General features: G+C 47.3%; 1 protein-coding gene across 21 annotated transcripts in view; it reads right to left on the bottom strand.

Moving 5' to 3' along the window:
- Positions 1-775: 775 nt before the first annotated feature.
- SLC7A6 (solute carrier family 7 member 6) overlaps positions 776-15,828 on the bottom strand; it is a 42,296-nt gene continuing 27,243 nt past the window's right edge. For 12 of the 21 annotated variants that reach the window (XM_067019764.1, XM_067019755.1, XM_067019761.1 and 9 more), the window contains 8 exons: positions 14,466-14,591; positions 12,232-12,376; positions 11,409-11,532; positions 11,093-11,196; positions 7,817-7,913; positions 4,001-4,150; positions 3,635-3,884; positions 776-3,287 (listed from right to left, as the gene is read on the bottom strand). In XM_067019764.1, the coding sequence (XP_066875865.1) occupies positions 3,193-3,287; positions 3,635-3,884; positions 4,001-4,150; positions 7,817-7,913; positions 11,093-11,196; positions 11,409-11,532; positions 12,232-12,376; positions 14,466-14,591 (1,091 nt within the window). In that variant the 3' untranslated portion in view covers positions 776-3,192. The remainder of the gene's footprint in view (positions 3,288-3,634; positions 3,885-4,000; positions 4,151-7,816; positions 7,914-11,092; positions 11,197-11,408; positions 11,533-12,231; positions 12,377-14,465; positions 14,592-15,828) is intronic. The other 9 variants (XR_010837832.1, XR_010837835.1, XR_010837833.1 and 6 more) reach the window with 5 other exon arrangements.

The following is a 15,828-nucleotide window of genomic DNA, read 5'->3' as shown; positions in this document are numbered from 1 at the left end:
GTACATCCTAAACTTGGCTTTCCATTGAGAAATGTTTAACTAGACACAGCACTCACCAAAAACAAACTATAGTCAACAGGACCAATTTTTTTGTACCAAAACTGGTATCTCTCATAAGCACACTCTCTTTCCCTATTCCTTTCCAAACCACAAACGCCTTAACTCTGACTGAGTTGGCATTTATTCTGCAGTGACGAATAGGTTCTATATCTGCACTGTGCAATAGTAGCCATTAGCCACATATGGCTGTTGAGCACTTGAAATGTGATTAGTGCAACTGAGGAACTGAATTCTTAAATTTTATTTAACTTAACTAGCTACATGTAGCTAGTAGCTACCATACTGGACTGCACAGGTCTAGGGAAACAATATATAGAAACTTTGATTCAAGGTGTGCCCTCTTGCCCTGTGGCACAGACTTACTATCACATGGAAAGATAAATTACACAAGGAAATGTCTTCTTCCTGCCAACTCTAAGATTCCATAATCATCTCTACTTTTCTATCCTACCTGCACCCATTTCACTTTATATTTTTTGTACATCTTTATCTTCTTATCTACAAGTTGTTAAACCTCCCAAAGTGATTAATTTCCGTGTGTGTATACTCGGGCCCTACTATTGCAGTTATAAAACCAACAAACAGACTTGGTTTCCCAACCTAACTATCCACTAAGGTGCAACTCAGTGCTGCAAAAACAGGCAGCAACTTACAGATCTAATGCTAGTCATCTCAGTCTCCTGTAAGCATGGAAACAAAGGATTGAAAACCACTCTGCCATTATAATGTGCTCAGTCCTATTTCTGTACTCATTTATTTACAGCTTGCCAACATTAAAGGGCTGACAGCTTCACAAACTGTACCCACTGCAAAAGGGATTAGCACACCAGGAGAAGGATTGAAGGAGATAAACAACAAAGACCTCACAGAAATTAATTCCACTAGGAAGCTTGAGTGCTGTAAGGAGTCTCTGGCATCCCTCCCTCAGAAGGCTTCCTGGGAGAAGTCTGTATCCAGCACAGAGGGGAAGAATGTGGTCACCATCCAGTAATGAGAGGAGGGTGACAGGGCTCACTAAGCAAGTACTAGGGCACCTGGAGTGTGAGGGCCTTGCTTCCCCTGGAGCCACCGGGAGGCAACAAATTCCCGAGATCAGATGGTCATTTACTTCAGTAGAGAACACTAAAGCCTGGGTCAGGGATCCTTCAAAGACAAGTGCAGTCTGCTTGAAGGATTAGCGCCAGAGGATCCCTGGGATAGGTGCCAGATTGGGTCAGACAGGAGTCATGTTTACACAGTCTGGGCAAGTCAGCCTTTGCATAAGACTCCCTGTTGTCAGGCAAATCCCCAACCCATGACAGTAGGAATGTACTCCCATGTTCTCACAGATGCATGCATGCCCTGAACCAAAGGCAGCTGTGAGCATGCTACCCTAAATTGCCTTTATTGATTAAGTGTGACCAAGGTTAGTCCCTTGTCTGCAACTGGGGCCACTTTGGTGGAGAATTGTCAGAAAGGTAGATTGCCTCATAGTTCCCATCTTTATCGCTGACCAATTTCAAAACTTAAGGACAAGAAGCCCATGGGGCTTACCAAGCCAGCAGGTTCTGGGTCCAGGGTGACAGTGTCTGGAAGCATCACAGGACAGCTGTCCAATCCACTGCAGCCATGTGGCCCATGAAGGAACATCCATTAGGGCAAACCTACCCCTTTGGCCAGACCTGGGTGCCAAAGCACAGCCTGAGCACCAAAATTAGTTGCTTCCGATCATGAATCTGCTGATGGAGGTTGAAGCAGCTTTATTTCCAGAGCCTTCACTGATCTCCACAGAGAGAAAATAGAAGTCTCCGAAGTACCAAGCTCTTCCTGAGACTGCAGCCCCACCAGACCTCAGGCAAGGGGAGGCAGGCAGGAGACGAGTGCGTTATCCCGATGATCCACACCGAGGTGGCTCAGTGTAAAAAAAAGCCTGGTGTCAGGGACAGAAGAGGAGGAGGATGCAGCCTGGTGTGAGGTTTTCAGAAGAATGACCACTTCTGGCACCAAGATGGGCTTGCATGGGTCTGCACAGCACCCCCACATACCGGCCCTTACAGAGAGGAACAAGCTACTTGTCAGTTTGGGTCCAGGAGATGTTCTCTAAACCATTGACAGCTGAAGGAATTCAAGTGATTCACCTGAATCCTAGGACAGTTTCTGCCCTCTTAAGAGTTCATACCAGAAACCCAGGGATTTGCTTTTTGTCAACTAGAACAAAGACCTAAGGTCTCAAGTAAAATAAAGGATTATCTTTCAGAGTAGCAGTATTACCAGGCCTCTGACTCATGAATTTGTTCATCTGTCCTTGTGGAACTTGAGCCAGGTGCTTGTAACATGTGACCTATCTGTATACTGAAGTGTAACTGGTACATGAGTAAAAAATCTTTAAAGTTCACCTCTGCAGGTAAGACTCAACAGAAGACTGTGCTAAAACCGAGCAAAACAATCTGTGGTCAGAGTCTGACCCACCACCACATAGACACCTCTAAGGTCAGAGGGACTTGCTTTGGGATACTTTGAATTTTTAAACACAATCAGCCTACTGCATCCTGTAGATTAATGAACACCAATGCTTTGCTAGAACTGGTGTCCTGGATTAAATAATATCAATAAATAATAGAATACAACTCTTTCACCAGGGAAGGATTTTGAGCCAGAGGAAGAAATGGTAGCATTTCAGGCCTCTAATATCAGATGCTTGGACCTGGTCAGAGGACAACTTCCCATAGAGCAGCCCCTTTGTAGAAACTCCTGGTTCAACCCTCAAATAAATTCAGAAACCACCAGCCACAGCTATTAACCTAGCACTCCCTCTTCCCCTAATGCAGCTCACCAAGTAAGTGTTTGCAAGGGCTGCACCTACTCACCAGGAACAAAACTAAGCAACTATTCCCCTATTCCCAGAGCCTTCTGCCACCACCACCCTCTGAAGTCCCCACCTTCAGGCTGGCCCCAGACCCTGAGACCCACAGCTTACCGACGAGAGTGACCACCTGAGCAGGCCATCAGCCCTGAGCCCCCTTATGTAATGTGGGCCAACAGCCCTCCTTGAGTATAAGAGAATTGGGTCCGCACAGTCTTGTCATCTGGACTTCGTTGGCTGTGGCCACAGGTAGCGACCTTCCAGGCCTCAGGGGATATCACCTCTGGCCTCTACTCAGTTTTCCTCTCAACCTGTCTCTCTTCAGCTACATCTAGCTCAGTCAGGACGCAAAAGCAAAGCTTCTGGGTGACTTCGGTGATAGCAGCTAAATGAAAACAGAGAATAGAATTTAGCAAACTGACATTTAGCCACAGCCCCAGTCTGAATACCACAAGGCTGATTAAAAGCATGTGGTTCCCTCCCCACCTGTCCCCTGGGTACCCTGTACCAGGCTCACCCCAGCAAGCCTCACTGTCCTCCATCCCATGCCCCACCACAGAGTCTGATGCATGACTCCTTGTCTTGCTATATGGACTACTTTAAGGAGGGAGTGTTTTAACCCCAAAATACGAGTCTAAAGTTGAAATTAAAGTGATCACGTCAAGACCAAAAGGGGCGGCCAGGCTTTCAGCATATCACTAGTATGCGGAAGCTGTTAGCCACCACACCCACCTGTGCATGCGTCTTTGTATACACACACACACAAGGCCAGTGTGTGATAGGCAAAGAGAAGCTCACCAAGGACATTCCGAATAAAGAGTGGTCTCCGGGACTCTGGCAGATAAACGCCCAGGAAGTAGATGGGGACCCCAGAGAGAGCAATCCCGATGCCAATGAGGGAATTGATGGTGTCACTGAAGAGGGGCACAACCACCAGAAACAGGGAGCATATGCAGAACACGATGGGAAAAAACAGGCTCAGCTGAAATGAAGGGAGGTGAGATATTAGAAAGTAGGATGGGGGAACAGGAGAATGGGGTATGGGGAAGAAGTCACCTTGGGGAGATGGCCCACCCCTCCTAGCCTAGAGCCACTGACCTTGAGAGGCCGGGGCCGCTTGGGCTCCTTCCAGCGAAGGTAGAGCTGTCCAGCGACAGACAGGCCCACAAAGAACCAGTAGCTGAAGCTGAAGTAGTTGATAAGCAGGAAGACATCCTCCACAGTGAGGTAGATGAGTGTCATGGTGCACTGGAGTGGGAGAAGTTGGGGAGAAGTGGGCACTGTCACCACCAAGCCACCCAGGAGACTCCACCATCCAGCAGTTAGCACCAGATCTGCTGACTGCTGACTTAGCTTCACCAGATTACCTCCAGGTCTTTTCAGTGATCTCTTGGCATCAGATAGGTCCATTCTTCGCAATGGTCTTCTCTCCTTATTCTTTTGGGGGCCCTTCCTGCACTCAATGCCTCCCTTCGTTTTGCAAGCACTTCAGTAACAAGCCAGACTCGGTTACCCTTCTGATGGCAGACAGTGAGGCCCTCCTCACTGCAATGCACCAACCTCAACATGAATCACCCTGTGCCCTCTGGAGACTGTTATACGTGGGTCCCAACTACCTGGCATACAAGTGGAGGAAATGTCTCCAGAACTATCTCACTGTCCTGGAGCCTTAGACATGCAGATTAGCAAAATGGAACCATCCCCCTGGGAAGAAGTGTGACAGGATTTGTCCTCTGGAACAAAAGAGTTCTAGAAGACAGGAGTCAGGGACTAGAGTCCTAGGACAAAGTTAGATTTGCTTTAACAGCAAAAGCAGTCTTGAGGGAAAAAACTGGAGCTGGAGGAATCAGACTTCCTGACTTCAGACTATACTACAAAGCTACAGTAATCAAGACAATATGGTACTGGCACAAAGACAGAAATATAGATCAATGGAACAGGATAGAAAGCCCAGAGATAAACCCACACACATATGGTCAACTAATCTATGACAAAGGAGGCAAGGATATACAATGCAGAAAAGACAGTCTCTTCAATAAGTGGTACTGGGAAAACTGGACAGCTACATGTAAAAGAATGAAATTAGAACACTCCCTAACACCATACACAAAAATAAACTCAAAACGGATTAGAGAGCTAAATGTAAGACCGGACACTATAAAACTCTTAGAGGAAAACTGGAAAAACACTCTTTGACATAAATCACAGCAAGATCTTTTTTGATCCACCTCCTAGAGTAATGGAAATAAAAACAAAAATATAAACAAATGGGACTTAAAAGCTTTTGCAAAACAAAGGAAACTACAAACAAGACAAAAAGACAACCCTCAGAATGGGAGAAAATATTTGCAAACAAATCAACGGACAAAGGATTAATCTCCAAAATATCTAAACAGCTCATGCAGCTCAATATTAAAAAAACAAACAACCCAATCCAAAAATGGGCAGAAGACCTAAATAGACATTTCTCCAAAAAAGACATACAGATGGCCAAGAAGCACATGAAAAGCTGCTCAACATCACTAATTATTAGAGAAACGCAAATCAAAACTACAATGAGGTATCACCTTACACCAGTTAGAATGGGCATCATCAGAAAATCTACAAACAACAAATGCTGGAGAGGGTGTGGAGAAAAGGGAACCCTCTCACACTGTTGGTGGGAAGGTCAATTGATACAACCGCTATGGAGAAGAGTATGGAGGTTCCTTAAAAAACTAAAAATAGAATTACCATATGACCCAGCAATCCCACTACTGGGCATATACCCAGAGAAAACCATAATTCAAAAAGACACATGCACCCCAATGTTCATTGCAGCACCATTTATGGAAGCAACCTAAATGTCCATTGACAGACGAATGGATAAAAAAGATGTGGTACAGGGCTTCCCTGGTGGCGCAGTGGTTGGGAGTCCGCCTGCGGATGCGGGGAACGCGGGTCCGTGCCCTGGTCCGAGGGGATCCCACGTGCCGCGGAGCGGCTGGGCCTGTGGGCCATGGCTGCTGGGCCTGTGCGTCGGGAGCCTGTGCTCCGCGGCGGGAGGGGCCGCGGCAGTGAGAGGCCCGCGTACCACCAAAAAAAAAAAAAAAAAGATGTGGTACACATATACAATGGAATATTACTCAGCCACAAAAAGGAATGAAATTGGGTCATTTGTAGAGACATGGATGGATCTAGAGACTGTCATACAGAGTGAAGTAAGTCAGAAAGAGAAAAACAAATATCATATATTAACGCATATATGTGGAACCTAGAAAAAAGGTAAAGATGAGCTGGTTTGAAGGGCAGAAACAGACACACAGATGTAGAGAACAAACATATGGACACCAAGGGGGGAAAGTGGCAGTGGGTGGGGGGTGTGGGGGGAATGAACTGGGAGATTGGGATTGACATGTATACAATGATGTGGATAAAATTGATGACTAATAAGAATCTGCTGTATAAATAAATAAATAAAATAGATTTGCTTTAACTTCAAAAATATGGAGTTCCCCCTACCTGTCTTTTCACCCAAATTATCAACAAAGGATTTAAAACAAGAAAAGCCCATTCTAGAGACAGAAAGGAGACCCTATATTAAGAGGAGAAAAGTGGGGTGGAAGGTGATTAATTTACAAGACATGATGTCAGATTGCCCTACATTTATAAATTCAGTGCTATCCCAATCAATGTATTGAGAGGATATTTTGTTATTTTGATAAAATGATACAAGAGTTCATCAAGACAAATAAACAGGTGAGAATTGCGATGAAAATTCCAGTGGGGAGAGGGGAACTGAAGAAGTACCCTCAGCCCCTCTTTAGTTCTCAAATATTCAGTATAAAGCTAAATAAGGAAGCTTGGTGCTGATGAAAGGATGAGGAAGGATGAGTTGAGATGACTGTACATTTAAGGGGCAAATCACGGTACTTGGCACATAAGAAGCACTCTAAAAATTACCTATTTTTATATGATAAAAATTTGAAAAATGTGGAAAAGTGGATTATTCAATAAATGATATTTGTACAGTTGGCTAGCCATTTGAGAAAAAAATTAAGTGAATGCCTACCTCACTTCATTCACCAAAATATAAATTCCAGATGAATCCAAAACTTCAAGTAATGAAACCATAAAGGAAAGAACTAAATGACAAGAAAATGAACTATTTTTCAAATCTTGGAGTAAGGCCTTCCTCAGGGTCCCTGTTAGCCTTTACACCTAATAATACCTTAGTGCAAATTAGAAAATGACAGTCCCTCTTCAGCATTCCTTCCATCTGTCAGAATCTGTCAGAATCCTTAAGAATTTCCTGATTTTGTTGAAATAAAACACTTTAATGCCATCTACTATATATATATCTATGATGCCTATGATATGAACAGAGGCCCCTAGGGTAGCTAGTGTACAACTGGCCTCGCTTTTCTAAACATGATTTTTGTAAAAAAAGAGGAGCTAGGAGGAGGAGGAAGAAAGGAAGCCACTGACAGAAAAGATACATAAATCTTTCTAATTCACTTTTATATTCTTTTGTAGTATTTGCCTTCCCTAATATAACTATGTTTCACTTTTATATTTTTAAAAAATTGTAAGGGCTTCCCTGGTGTCACAGTGGTTGAGAGCCCGCCGGCCGATGCAGGGGACACGGGTTCGTGCCCCGGTCCGGGAAGTTCCCACATGCCACGGAGCAGCTAGGCCCATGAGCCATGGCCACTGACCTGCGTGTCCGGAGCCTGTGCTCCGCAACGGGAGAGGCCACAACAGTGAGAGGCCAGCGTACCACAAAAAAAAAAAGTAAGAAAAAGGAAGAAACACTGAGAGGCTCAGGAAGTATCCCAAGAAGCTAGTACACCTCCCACCAAACAGTCCTCTCATAAAGTTGGCAGGAGTACCACAAAGATACTTCCAATCCCCACACTCCCCAGCACAGCTTACATTGAACAATAAAGCAGGGATGGGTGTAAAACGCTCAACGTGGATCATGGAGAGAAGGTCCGGGAGGTGGCCCTCACGGGAGCCCACAAAAAACAACCTGGAAGGACAAAAAATTGTGTCAGGAGGATCTCTGTACTCAACCATGCAGCCACACTCCTCACTCAGACAAACCAGGCTCAGCTGCAGAAGAAAGCAGGGGGCAGTCTCTCAGGAACCTCCCATGTTCTCTATGCATGACCAACCCAACCTACCCCCCTTTTACCCACAGATGTCTCCACCATTACCCATGAATGCCCTACCCCACTGTTACCCACTGACACCCCCAGCCCCTCAGCTGTGCAACCCACCAACACCCAATGGATACCTCATCCTGCCATCACCCAGTGGCACCCCAATCCACTCCACCAGGGTACCCCACTCTGCCACCCCACACATTTCCTACATAACATAATGGCTTTTTAAAAAAGGGCAGCCAGACTTCTGATGGTCTGCCCTCCATATACCTTCCCTGAGCTCCTGGTATATGAAAAGTCAGGGAGAGCCTGGGGCTCAAAGAGACAACCCAAGCTTTCTCTCTGCACCTAATGAGCCCTACTGACTGGGAAACAGAGCAGCAGAAACATGAAATGCCGTCCAGGTAGTCAGCAGCATCGTGGAGCACACGGCACCAGGCTTGGGGGTGGGCTAGGGAACAAAAAGCTTCACAGGAGATGATCACATCTGGACTGGGAAGAAGAGTTGGGGTTTTCCAGAAGGTGAGTGTTAGGTGGAGACACAGCATGGGCAAAGGCAAAAGAGGCTTAGAGGCATAAAAGAGCATAGCCTCTTTGAAGGTGGGTGCTAGAATGCCTGTAGTCCCAGGATAAGGTGTGTGAGGAGAGTGCTGGGAAAAACCTGCTTACGAGGCCATGCTGTGGAGTCTGAACAACCACCAAGAACCAGCTGTGGCTCTGAAGTTACAGCCTGACTGGATTTGACACAGAGACTCTGGTAACATCACTGAGGCCAACTAAAGCAGGGAGAGGCTAAGGTATGGGGGGATGGCCAGACATCTGTGACAAGGTCCCATAATAGAAGAGGTCTGAATGAGGGTGGACACCCTGGCAGAGGACAAATCTGCTGGTCTTCTGTGTGTGCCCACACGTTTGAGCTGGGAGATGAGGGTGGACTCCAAGGGAAAAAATCAAGAGGCCAAGAGGCTGGGAATTCTCTGGCAGTCCAGTGGTCAGGACTCTGCACTTTCACTGCTGAGGGCCCAGGTTCGATTCCTGGTTGGGGAACTAAGATCCCACGAGCTGTGTGGTGCACCACCCCCCCACAAAAACAAAAAGAGGCCAAGAGGCCAAGTAAGGAGGAATGACAGACCACAACCTCACAGCTGGAGACAAAGCACACATGGGGCGCATGTGAAGTTTGAGATACTTATGGGCCAACCAGGTGGAGCCACAGGAGTTGATGGTATCATCCGGAAGGATGTCATAGGGCACGATGTTGAAGTTGGCTCACAAGGCTAATATCCGTACTAAAGTAGAGGAGAAATATGCAGAAGGAATGCTGGAGAGGATGTGAAGGTGAGGCAAAGGTGTCTAGTACAAAGCCAAAGACAGCTGCATGGGTAATAAAGAGAAAGTGAAGAAGGTAACACAGGCAGAAATGGTTGTGCATTATCTTGACATTACTGCAGTTCACTTCATGTGCAGGTGCAGATTCTTACTGAGTCCCCTACCCTCACCCTCATCCTGTCAATGTCACAAGATAGCTGAGTGAGTTTAGAATATACCTGTTACCTAAATATTTTGGGACAATTGGCAGAGTCAGTCGGGATGTCCTGGGCCTCAATAAGGGTGAGGCTATGGGAAACATCATCTTTGAGTGGGGCAACTTATGAACAGCCACATGGGGTGCAACCTCGGCCACACCAGGCTGAGGTGAGGGAAGATGACACCATATTCTTTTTTTTTTTTTTTTTTTTTTTTAGCTGCACCACACAGCTTGCAGGATCTCAGTTCCCCAATCAGGGATTTAACCTGGGCCATGGCAGTGAAAGCCCAGAGTCCTAACCACTAGGCCACCAGGGAACCCCTGACACCATATTCTTTTACAAGGCCTTGATCTCTATGACTCTGGTTGCCCTACAGAGGCCCCAAGTACATGGACTGGGCTGTCAAAATTAGTAACAAGAATGAATAGGACAAAACTATCTCTTTCATTAATTCATTCTCCTATCTGTTCATGTGGCAAATGTTTACTAAATGCCTATTACACTCCTGTCCCTGGAGACAGCAACATTTATAGGGTGAGTGGAAGAGAAATCAAGAAAGAAGACTTCCTCTTAGATACCAGAGGGTCACAGAAACCATGGGAATAGTTTCAGAGGAAGAAGGATGGTAAATATCACTTGCTTCAGGGGTCCAGTAGGATAACAACTAAAAGCAGGCTAAGAAGGAAGTCACTGGCACCCTTGACAAGAACTTTTTTATGGTAGTAGAAGCCTACCTATGGGTAGAAAGATGAATGACAGTCAAAATGCAAACCATTTCCTTTAGAAGTATTTCCAAAAAGGAGCAGGGGAGGTGAGAAACTGTTTTGTGATTTCTCTAAGTGACGATGAGAGAAGCTTGTGCACAGCTGACTCCAAATGAACATCCACCAAGGAGAAGGGCCAAGTGATGAAGTGAAGTGCTGAAGAAGAGGGGACGTGCCGGAACCCTGAGACCAGATAGCAGAATCAGCCTGAAAAGGCAGAACTGGTCCTCTCTATGAAACAACTGGAAGGACAGTGATCTTACATGTAAGTCTCTGTGCAGAGAAAAAAGCTGGAGCCTACCTGTCAGCCGCAGTGTTTTCTGTGATGTCAGGGGCAGAGTCATCCTGTACCAGTACCCAGTATACAGCAAGTGCTCAGTAATCATTTATTATAAGAATGAATCCTGGGCCTGCAGCATAATCTGCAGGAGCCTAGAGTCTGGCCCCCAACAGGATCCCTCCTCCAAGCTACTGCCTTCTTCCCCTCTACCTCTTACCAATCCGTCCTCATCTCACATGGAAACGTAAGCGACCAGCACACAAATGTTGTACAAAGGCAAGGACACACATGCACACATGCATACACAACACAGAGTACCACTATATGATCATGGCCATACATGCATACACACACATACACACCCTGCATGTCCGAGAGAGGGATAAGGGAAAGAAGGGCTCCGATGGATTCACCTAGAGCCTCAGAGAATTAAATACTGGTCTGTTATCGGTGAAGCAGAAACACAGTACCTTGATGAAGCAAAGATAGATGCGTTGAGGCCCCCAAAGCAGGACAGGGCAACAGCGATGGGAATGGTCCAGCTAATCATGCCAAATGTCTGGTCAGCAAATGTCTGGGGACAGAGCACAGAAGGGGCACTGAGCACAGGACAGGGTTTCCACAGCCTCCTGCATCTCTCAGGACAAATGCCATCACTGCTGAGCAGCCCGCCCTCTGGCCCAGACCCACCACCTGGCCCTGCAGAGCTGGAGTGGCAGCAGAAACAAAGATCTAGCCATTCAGTACTATGAGATGACGAGCAAATGAGGATCCCAACAGACTCACCACAGCCACGGCATCACTGCCAAGGACATCTGAAATGCTCAGCACTGTGTAATAGGCCACGTTGGTCAGGATGTAGATGAGTGTCACAATCGGCATAGAAATCCCAATGGCCAGGGGCAAATTTCTGTCAGGACAACAGAAATAGGACTACCTGGAACCAACCTCTCCTTGGGGGTCAAAGTTACCCAGGAATTCCCTGGCCTCTGGATCTTTGAGGCTAACTCCTCTTCCCCACGTAGCCTAAGGGGAGTATGCGCCCCACGCCCTGGGCTCTTTCTACTGAGAGAGAGAGAGAGAGAGAGAGAGAGAGAGAGAGAGAGAGAGAGAGAGAGAGAGAGAGAGAGAGAGAGAGAGAGAGAGACCCTTCCCTGTGAAGATGGCTCATGATCAATATTTGACCCTTGCCCCAGTGGGACTGGGTCCCACTGAAGGAGGAGCACTGTCCTCTAGGGACTGGAGGCCAGGCTGGGAACCTGGCTGCCCAGAATTAGCTTCTGGCTCCCCAGGCTTCAGTGTCAGCACCAGAGGGCAAGGTCTTAACATCTCAGCCCCAGCTGGGTTAGCTGCTGCCCACCGAAGGACCTCTCCTCCAGGAAGGACCCTGGGGGTCCTCCAGTGCGAATATGGAATATGAGGCCAGGGACCCAGGGGTTTCCCACCTTCACTCACTCCTGTCCTTGCCCCTAATCCCTCACAGCTGGAGAAGGGGGAACAGGAAGAAGAAGGGGTGAGAGACAGAGGGAGGAGGGGAGGGAAGAGGGCAAACGTGCCACTATCAGCAGGAGTTCCAGCCAAGTTGGGGAGAGTGAGATCCCACCTTTACCTTTCTGGGTTTTTGATTTCTTCTGTTACAAAATTAAGGGTGTCCCAACCTGAGTAAGAGAAGAGGGCAGAGTAGAGGGCGAGAGAGAGGTCTCCCAAGTCCCAGGAGGAACCCTTAAAGGCATCCTGAAAGTGCTCAGAGTGTCCTGTGGGGGCAAAGGTGGGGCGGCAGGGGGTGGGGGGAAGATGGTGCAGAGAGGAGAAAAAGGAAGAAGGAGAAGGACAGGAGAGATGGCAGGTGTAAGGAAAAGAGGAAGGAGGGGGAGGGGCAGCAAGAAAGCGGAAGGGGAGAGGCAAGAAAGAGAGAGAGGAGGAGGGTCAAGAAAAGAAGGGAAAAGCAAGAGGGCAGGGAGAAGAAAACAAAAAACAAAAACAATTTAATACCAAAAGAACCACCACCACCAGTTCCCCACACCCCACCCACTCCCTCTGAATAGTTCATTTTCCTTTAGTAGAACTAGACAATCTCAGAAAAACAAAGGCATTCCTGGCTGCCTTCTGACATGATAACACCTTTTCCAAAGCCCTAGTGAATTTCCATTCCTGCAGGAGACCACAGGGTAGGCCACAGTTCTTCTTCCTATTTTTAGAAAGAACCCTGTTTCACATAAAGGAGTCATTTTTCATTAACAGTTAGATCTTCCTGTGGAAGTACCTCTCATGGCCCAGACGGTTCCACAACTTGGTCAAATGGGTTTCTCAGTCTCATGGAGAGAACTCTGTTGCTCTACTCGCAGTGGCTATGGTTGTGTGTGGCAGGAAATCACAGGCTTCGAAGGAACTGGGATCTTATTTCTCACTGGGCCTGGGGTAGCCCTGGGCCACCTCCACCTTTGGAGAGGCAGCCTAGACATCTGTCATCCTCCTTGGAGGCCTCCAAAGATTGCAGACTTGCAAGCCAAGGAAACAGCACCTAGCTGTCCAGGAGACAGACCTTCTAGACACACTGGAGGTTTTTAATAAGACCCAGATTTCTAAGGAAGCCTGCTGTCACCCACTGCAGAAAGCCTAGACCCATCCTCCAATGTGGCAAAAAGGGCTGGGTGTGCAACAAAGAGGAGGGAAAGTAGAGACTCCCGAACCCCAGGGGTGCCACTCATCATACACAGTAGTTGTTCCCTAGGGCACAGATCCTGGAGGGAGAATTATTCAACTACCCAATTTGACCCCAAGATGTTTCAGAGACTCTAGGAACATCCAGATGGCTGGCTGTACTAACTTGGCTCAAAGGTACTGGACCAGCTGCCTAAGATTCACCCAGGGCACTTCTTAAAAACACACCTTTTTTTTGTTTTGTTTTGGTTTGGTTTTTGGCCATGCCACACGGCTTGTGGGATCTTAGTTCCCTGACCAGGGATTGAACCTGGACCCTCGGCAGTGAAAGCCAGAATCCTAACCACTAGGCCACCAGGGAATTCCCCAAAACACATCTTTTTGAACTCCAAGCCAACCAGAGTTTGATCCAATAGGTCTGAGATTGGAGTCTCAGCTCCTCAGGGGATTGTAAACACAGCCAAGTTTACAGACAGATGACCCAGAGAACTGTGTTGTCTAATGACTGAGACATCCTTGGCCAAGGGCACCTCAGGACTTCTCTAAGGGGTCAGGGAATATTGGGAGGCCTGTTACCCTCCCTGTCAGCCTGCTCTGATCTGGGAATGAAAAGTTCTCTAAAGCCAACAGGCAGGAAAGTCAGTGCCAACTTCACAATATTTTAATATTTTGCTGAGAGCTGACTTTGGGAGGAAATGCTAAATAAGAGCAAGTCCAGATGAAAAGTAAAGGCTGCAAAATAACCACTTATTTCCAGACCCCATCTCCCTGCCACCCACACACTTCCCACCCCTTTCAAGGAGGGCCAAGCCCTCCTCCCCACTGACTGGCGGTCACAGGAGCCAGAGCAGGGCTCACTCTATCTCCACTGGTTACTTTTATGACCCAATTACAACCCAAGTTTCAAAAGCTCCTCGGCCTGGCCTTCGGCTGGCTTCTTGCAATGCTCCCCACTACCACAAAGGGAAAGCAGCCCTGAAGGAGGGGCTAACTCATGTCCACTAGGCCAAACCAGCGTCACCCAAGAAGCCCGAGAACAGATTTTCTGTTCTCACTGACACAGTCTAGCACGTATACAGAGAGCTGAGCAGTAAAGCTAACAGAGTCCCCACATCCTCCTCAGGGAATGCAGGGGAACTACCGGAGTCACCCACCCTCCTTCCGACCTGGGGCCCTTCTTACCCTGGCACAGTTTAACAAGGCCCATGACAATGATGGCAATGAGTGCCAGGACCTTGGCGTAAGTGAATGTGTCCTGCACACGTGTGCCCCACTTGACGTAGGCACAGTTCACAAATGTCAGCAGACCTAGGAAGAAAACCATAAAGTCAGTTGCAGGCTTGAGCTGCGGGCACCGACGCCCAACCTTTCTTTACAAAGCACATCATTTCTATCCTGTCTGCCTAAGGCAAAGGGGCCGATGGACTGGTTAGAACCAGAAGAGGCAAATGGGGGACATCCCCCATCTGCCCCAGCTGAGAGGAAAACATCCCATCACTGTTGACAAGTAATGATACTAAGGCATGCACTACCACATATTCATGCATTCTGACAGCCCGAACCATTTTTGGAAATTCCCCCCAGGCCCAGGAATGGTGAACTTCACCCATTCTTCCCCACTCAGATTCCCAAAGTTTCAAACCACCTGGGGCACAAGACCATTAGAGAATGGGGACAAGAGAGGCCTAACAACAAATAAGGTCAATTTAAATGCAGGTGTCAGGTCACTTAGCAGTTAGGGAGACGATGTTTTGCATGTAATTATTTTTTTAAAAGCCTGTCATGTGCCTGACAATTTCACATACATCCTCTCAATTAATTCTCACAACCACGAAATAGACACTCCTATTCCCATTTTACAGATGAAGAAACTGAGGTTGACAGAGGCTAACTACCATTCCCAAGCTTACATAGACCCCCCTGATCTCCCCCACCCCCATTCCTATCCAAACCTCCCAGTTCTCAGATAGGCCCACGGAGAAGTGGGCTCGCGTCAGCACTGCTGGCTTTACGTTCCAGCTCCTCACGTACCTCAGTGATACCTGGGTCCTGTGTTAGAGGTCCCACCACTTTACCCATGCTAAATACGGACTGCTCTGATCCATGGAGAGGGCACAAGAACAGTATCCAAGGGGCTCCACAGTGACACCTCTAAGTACTGCCCCTAGCCTCCAAAAATAGAACTTTTATGAGAACCTCAAATGTTATTACAAAATTTGGGAGCTCATCCTCCAGTCCACATCTATGTACTTCTACCCATGTTGCACTCTCTCCTTCAGCCAGACTCTCTCCTTACTGATGCCAGATATACACATAAAAGAAATTTCCTCCCCTCCTCCTCCTGCCATAGCCAATAGCAACTCCCACTTTCAAGGTCTAGCTCAGGCCCCACTTCCTCTGTAAAATCTTGCTAAAATATATCAGCCACCTCCTCTCTGAGCTCTGTCTCCCTGAACCCTACAACATTCTCACTTCACACACAGCTTTGTACCTTGTACTGTGGTCATATGGACATATGTCTCAAGAAGGTTCCTCTCTCTCCCTC

This window comes from Kogia breviceps, chromosome 18 (assembly GCF_026419965.1).
Source record: "Kogia breviceps isolate mKogBre1 chromosome 18, mKogBre1 haplotype 1, whole genome shotgun sequence".
NCBI classification, from domain to species: domain Eukaryota; kingdom Metazoa; phylum Chordata; class Mammalia; order Artiodactyla; family Physeteridae; genus Kogia; species Kogia breviceps.
Note: the sequence above shows the minus strand (reverse complement) of the source record. Positions and strands in the feature narration are given on the sequence as shown.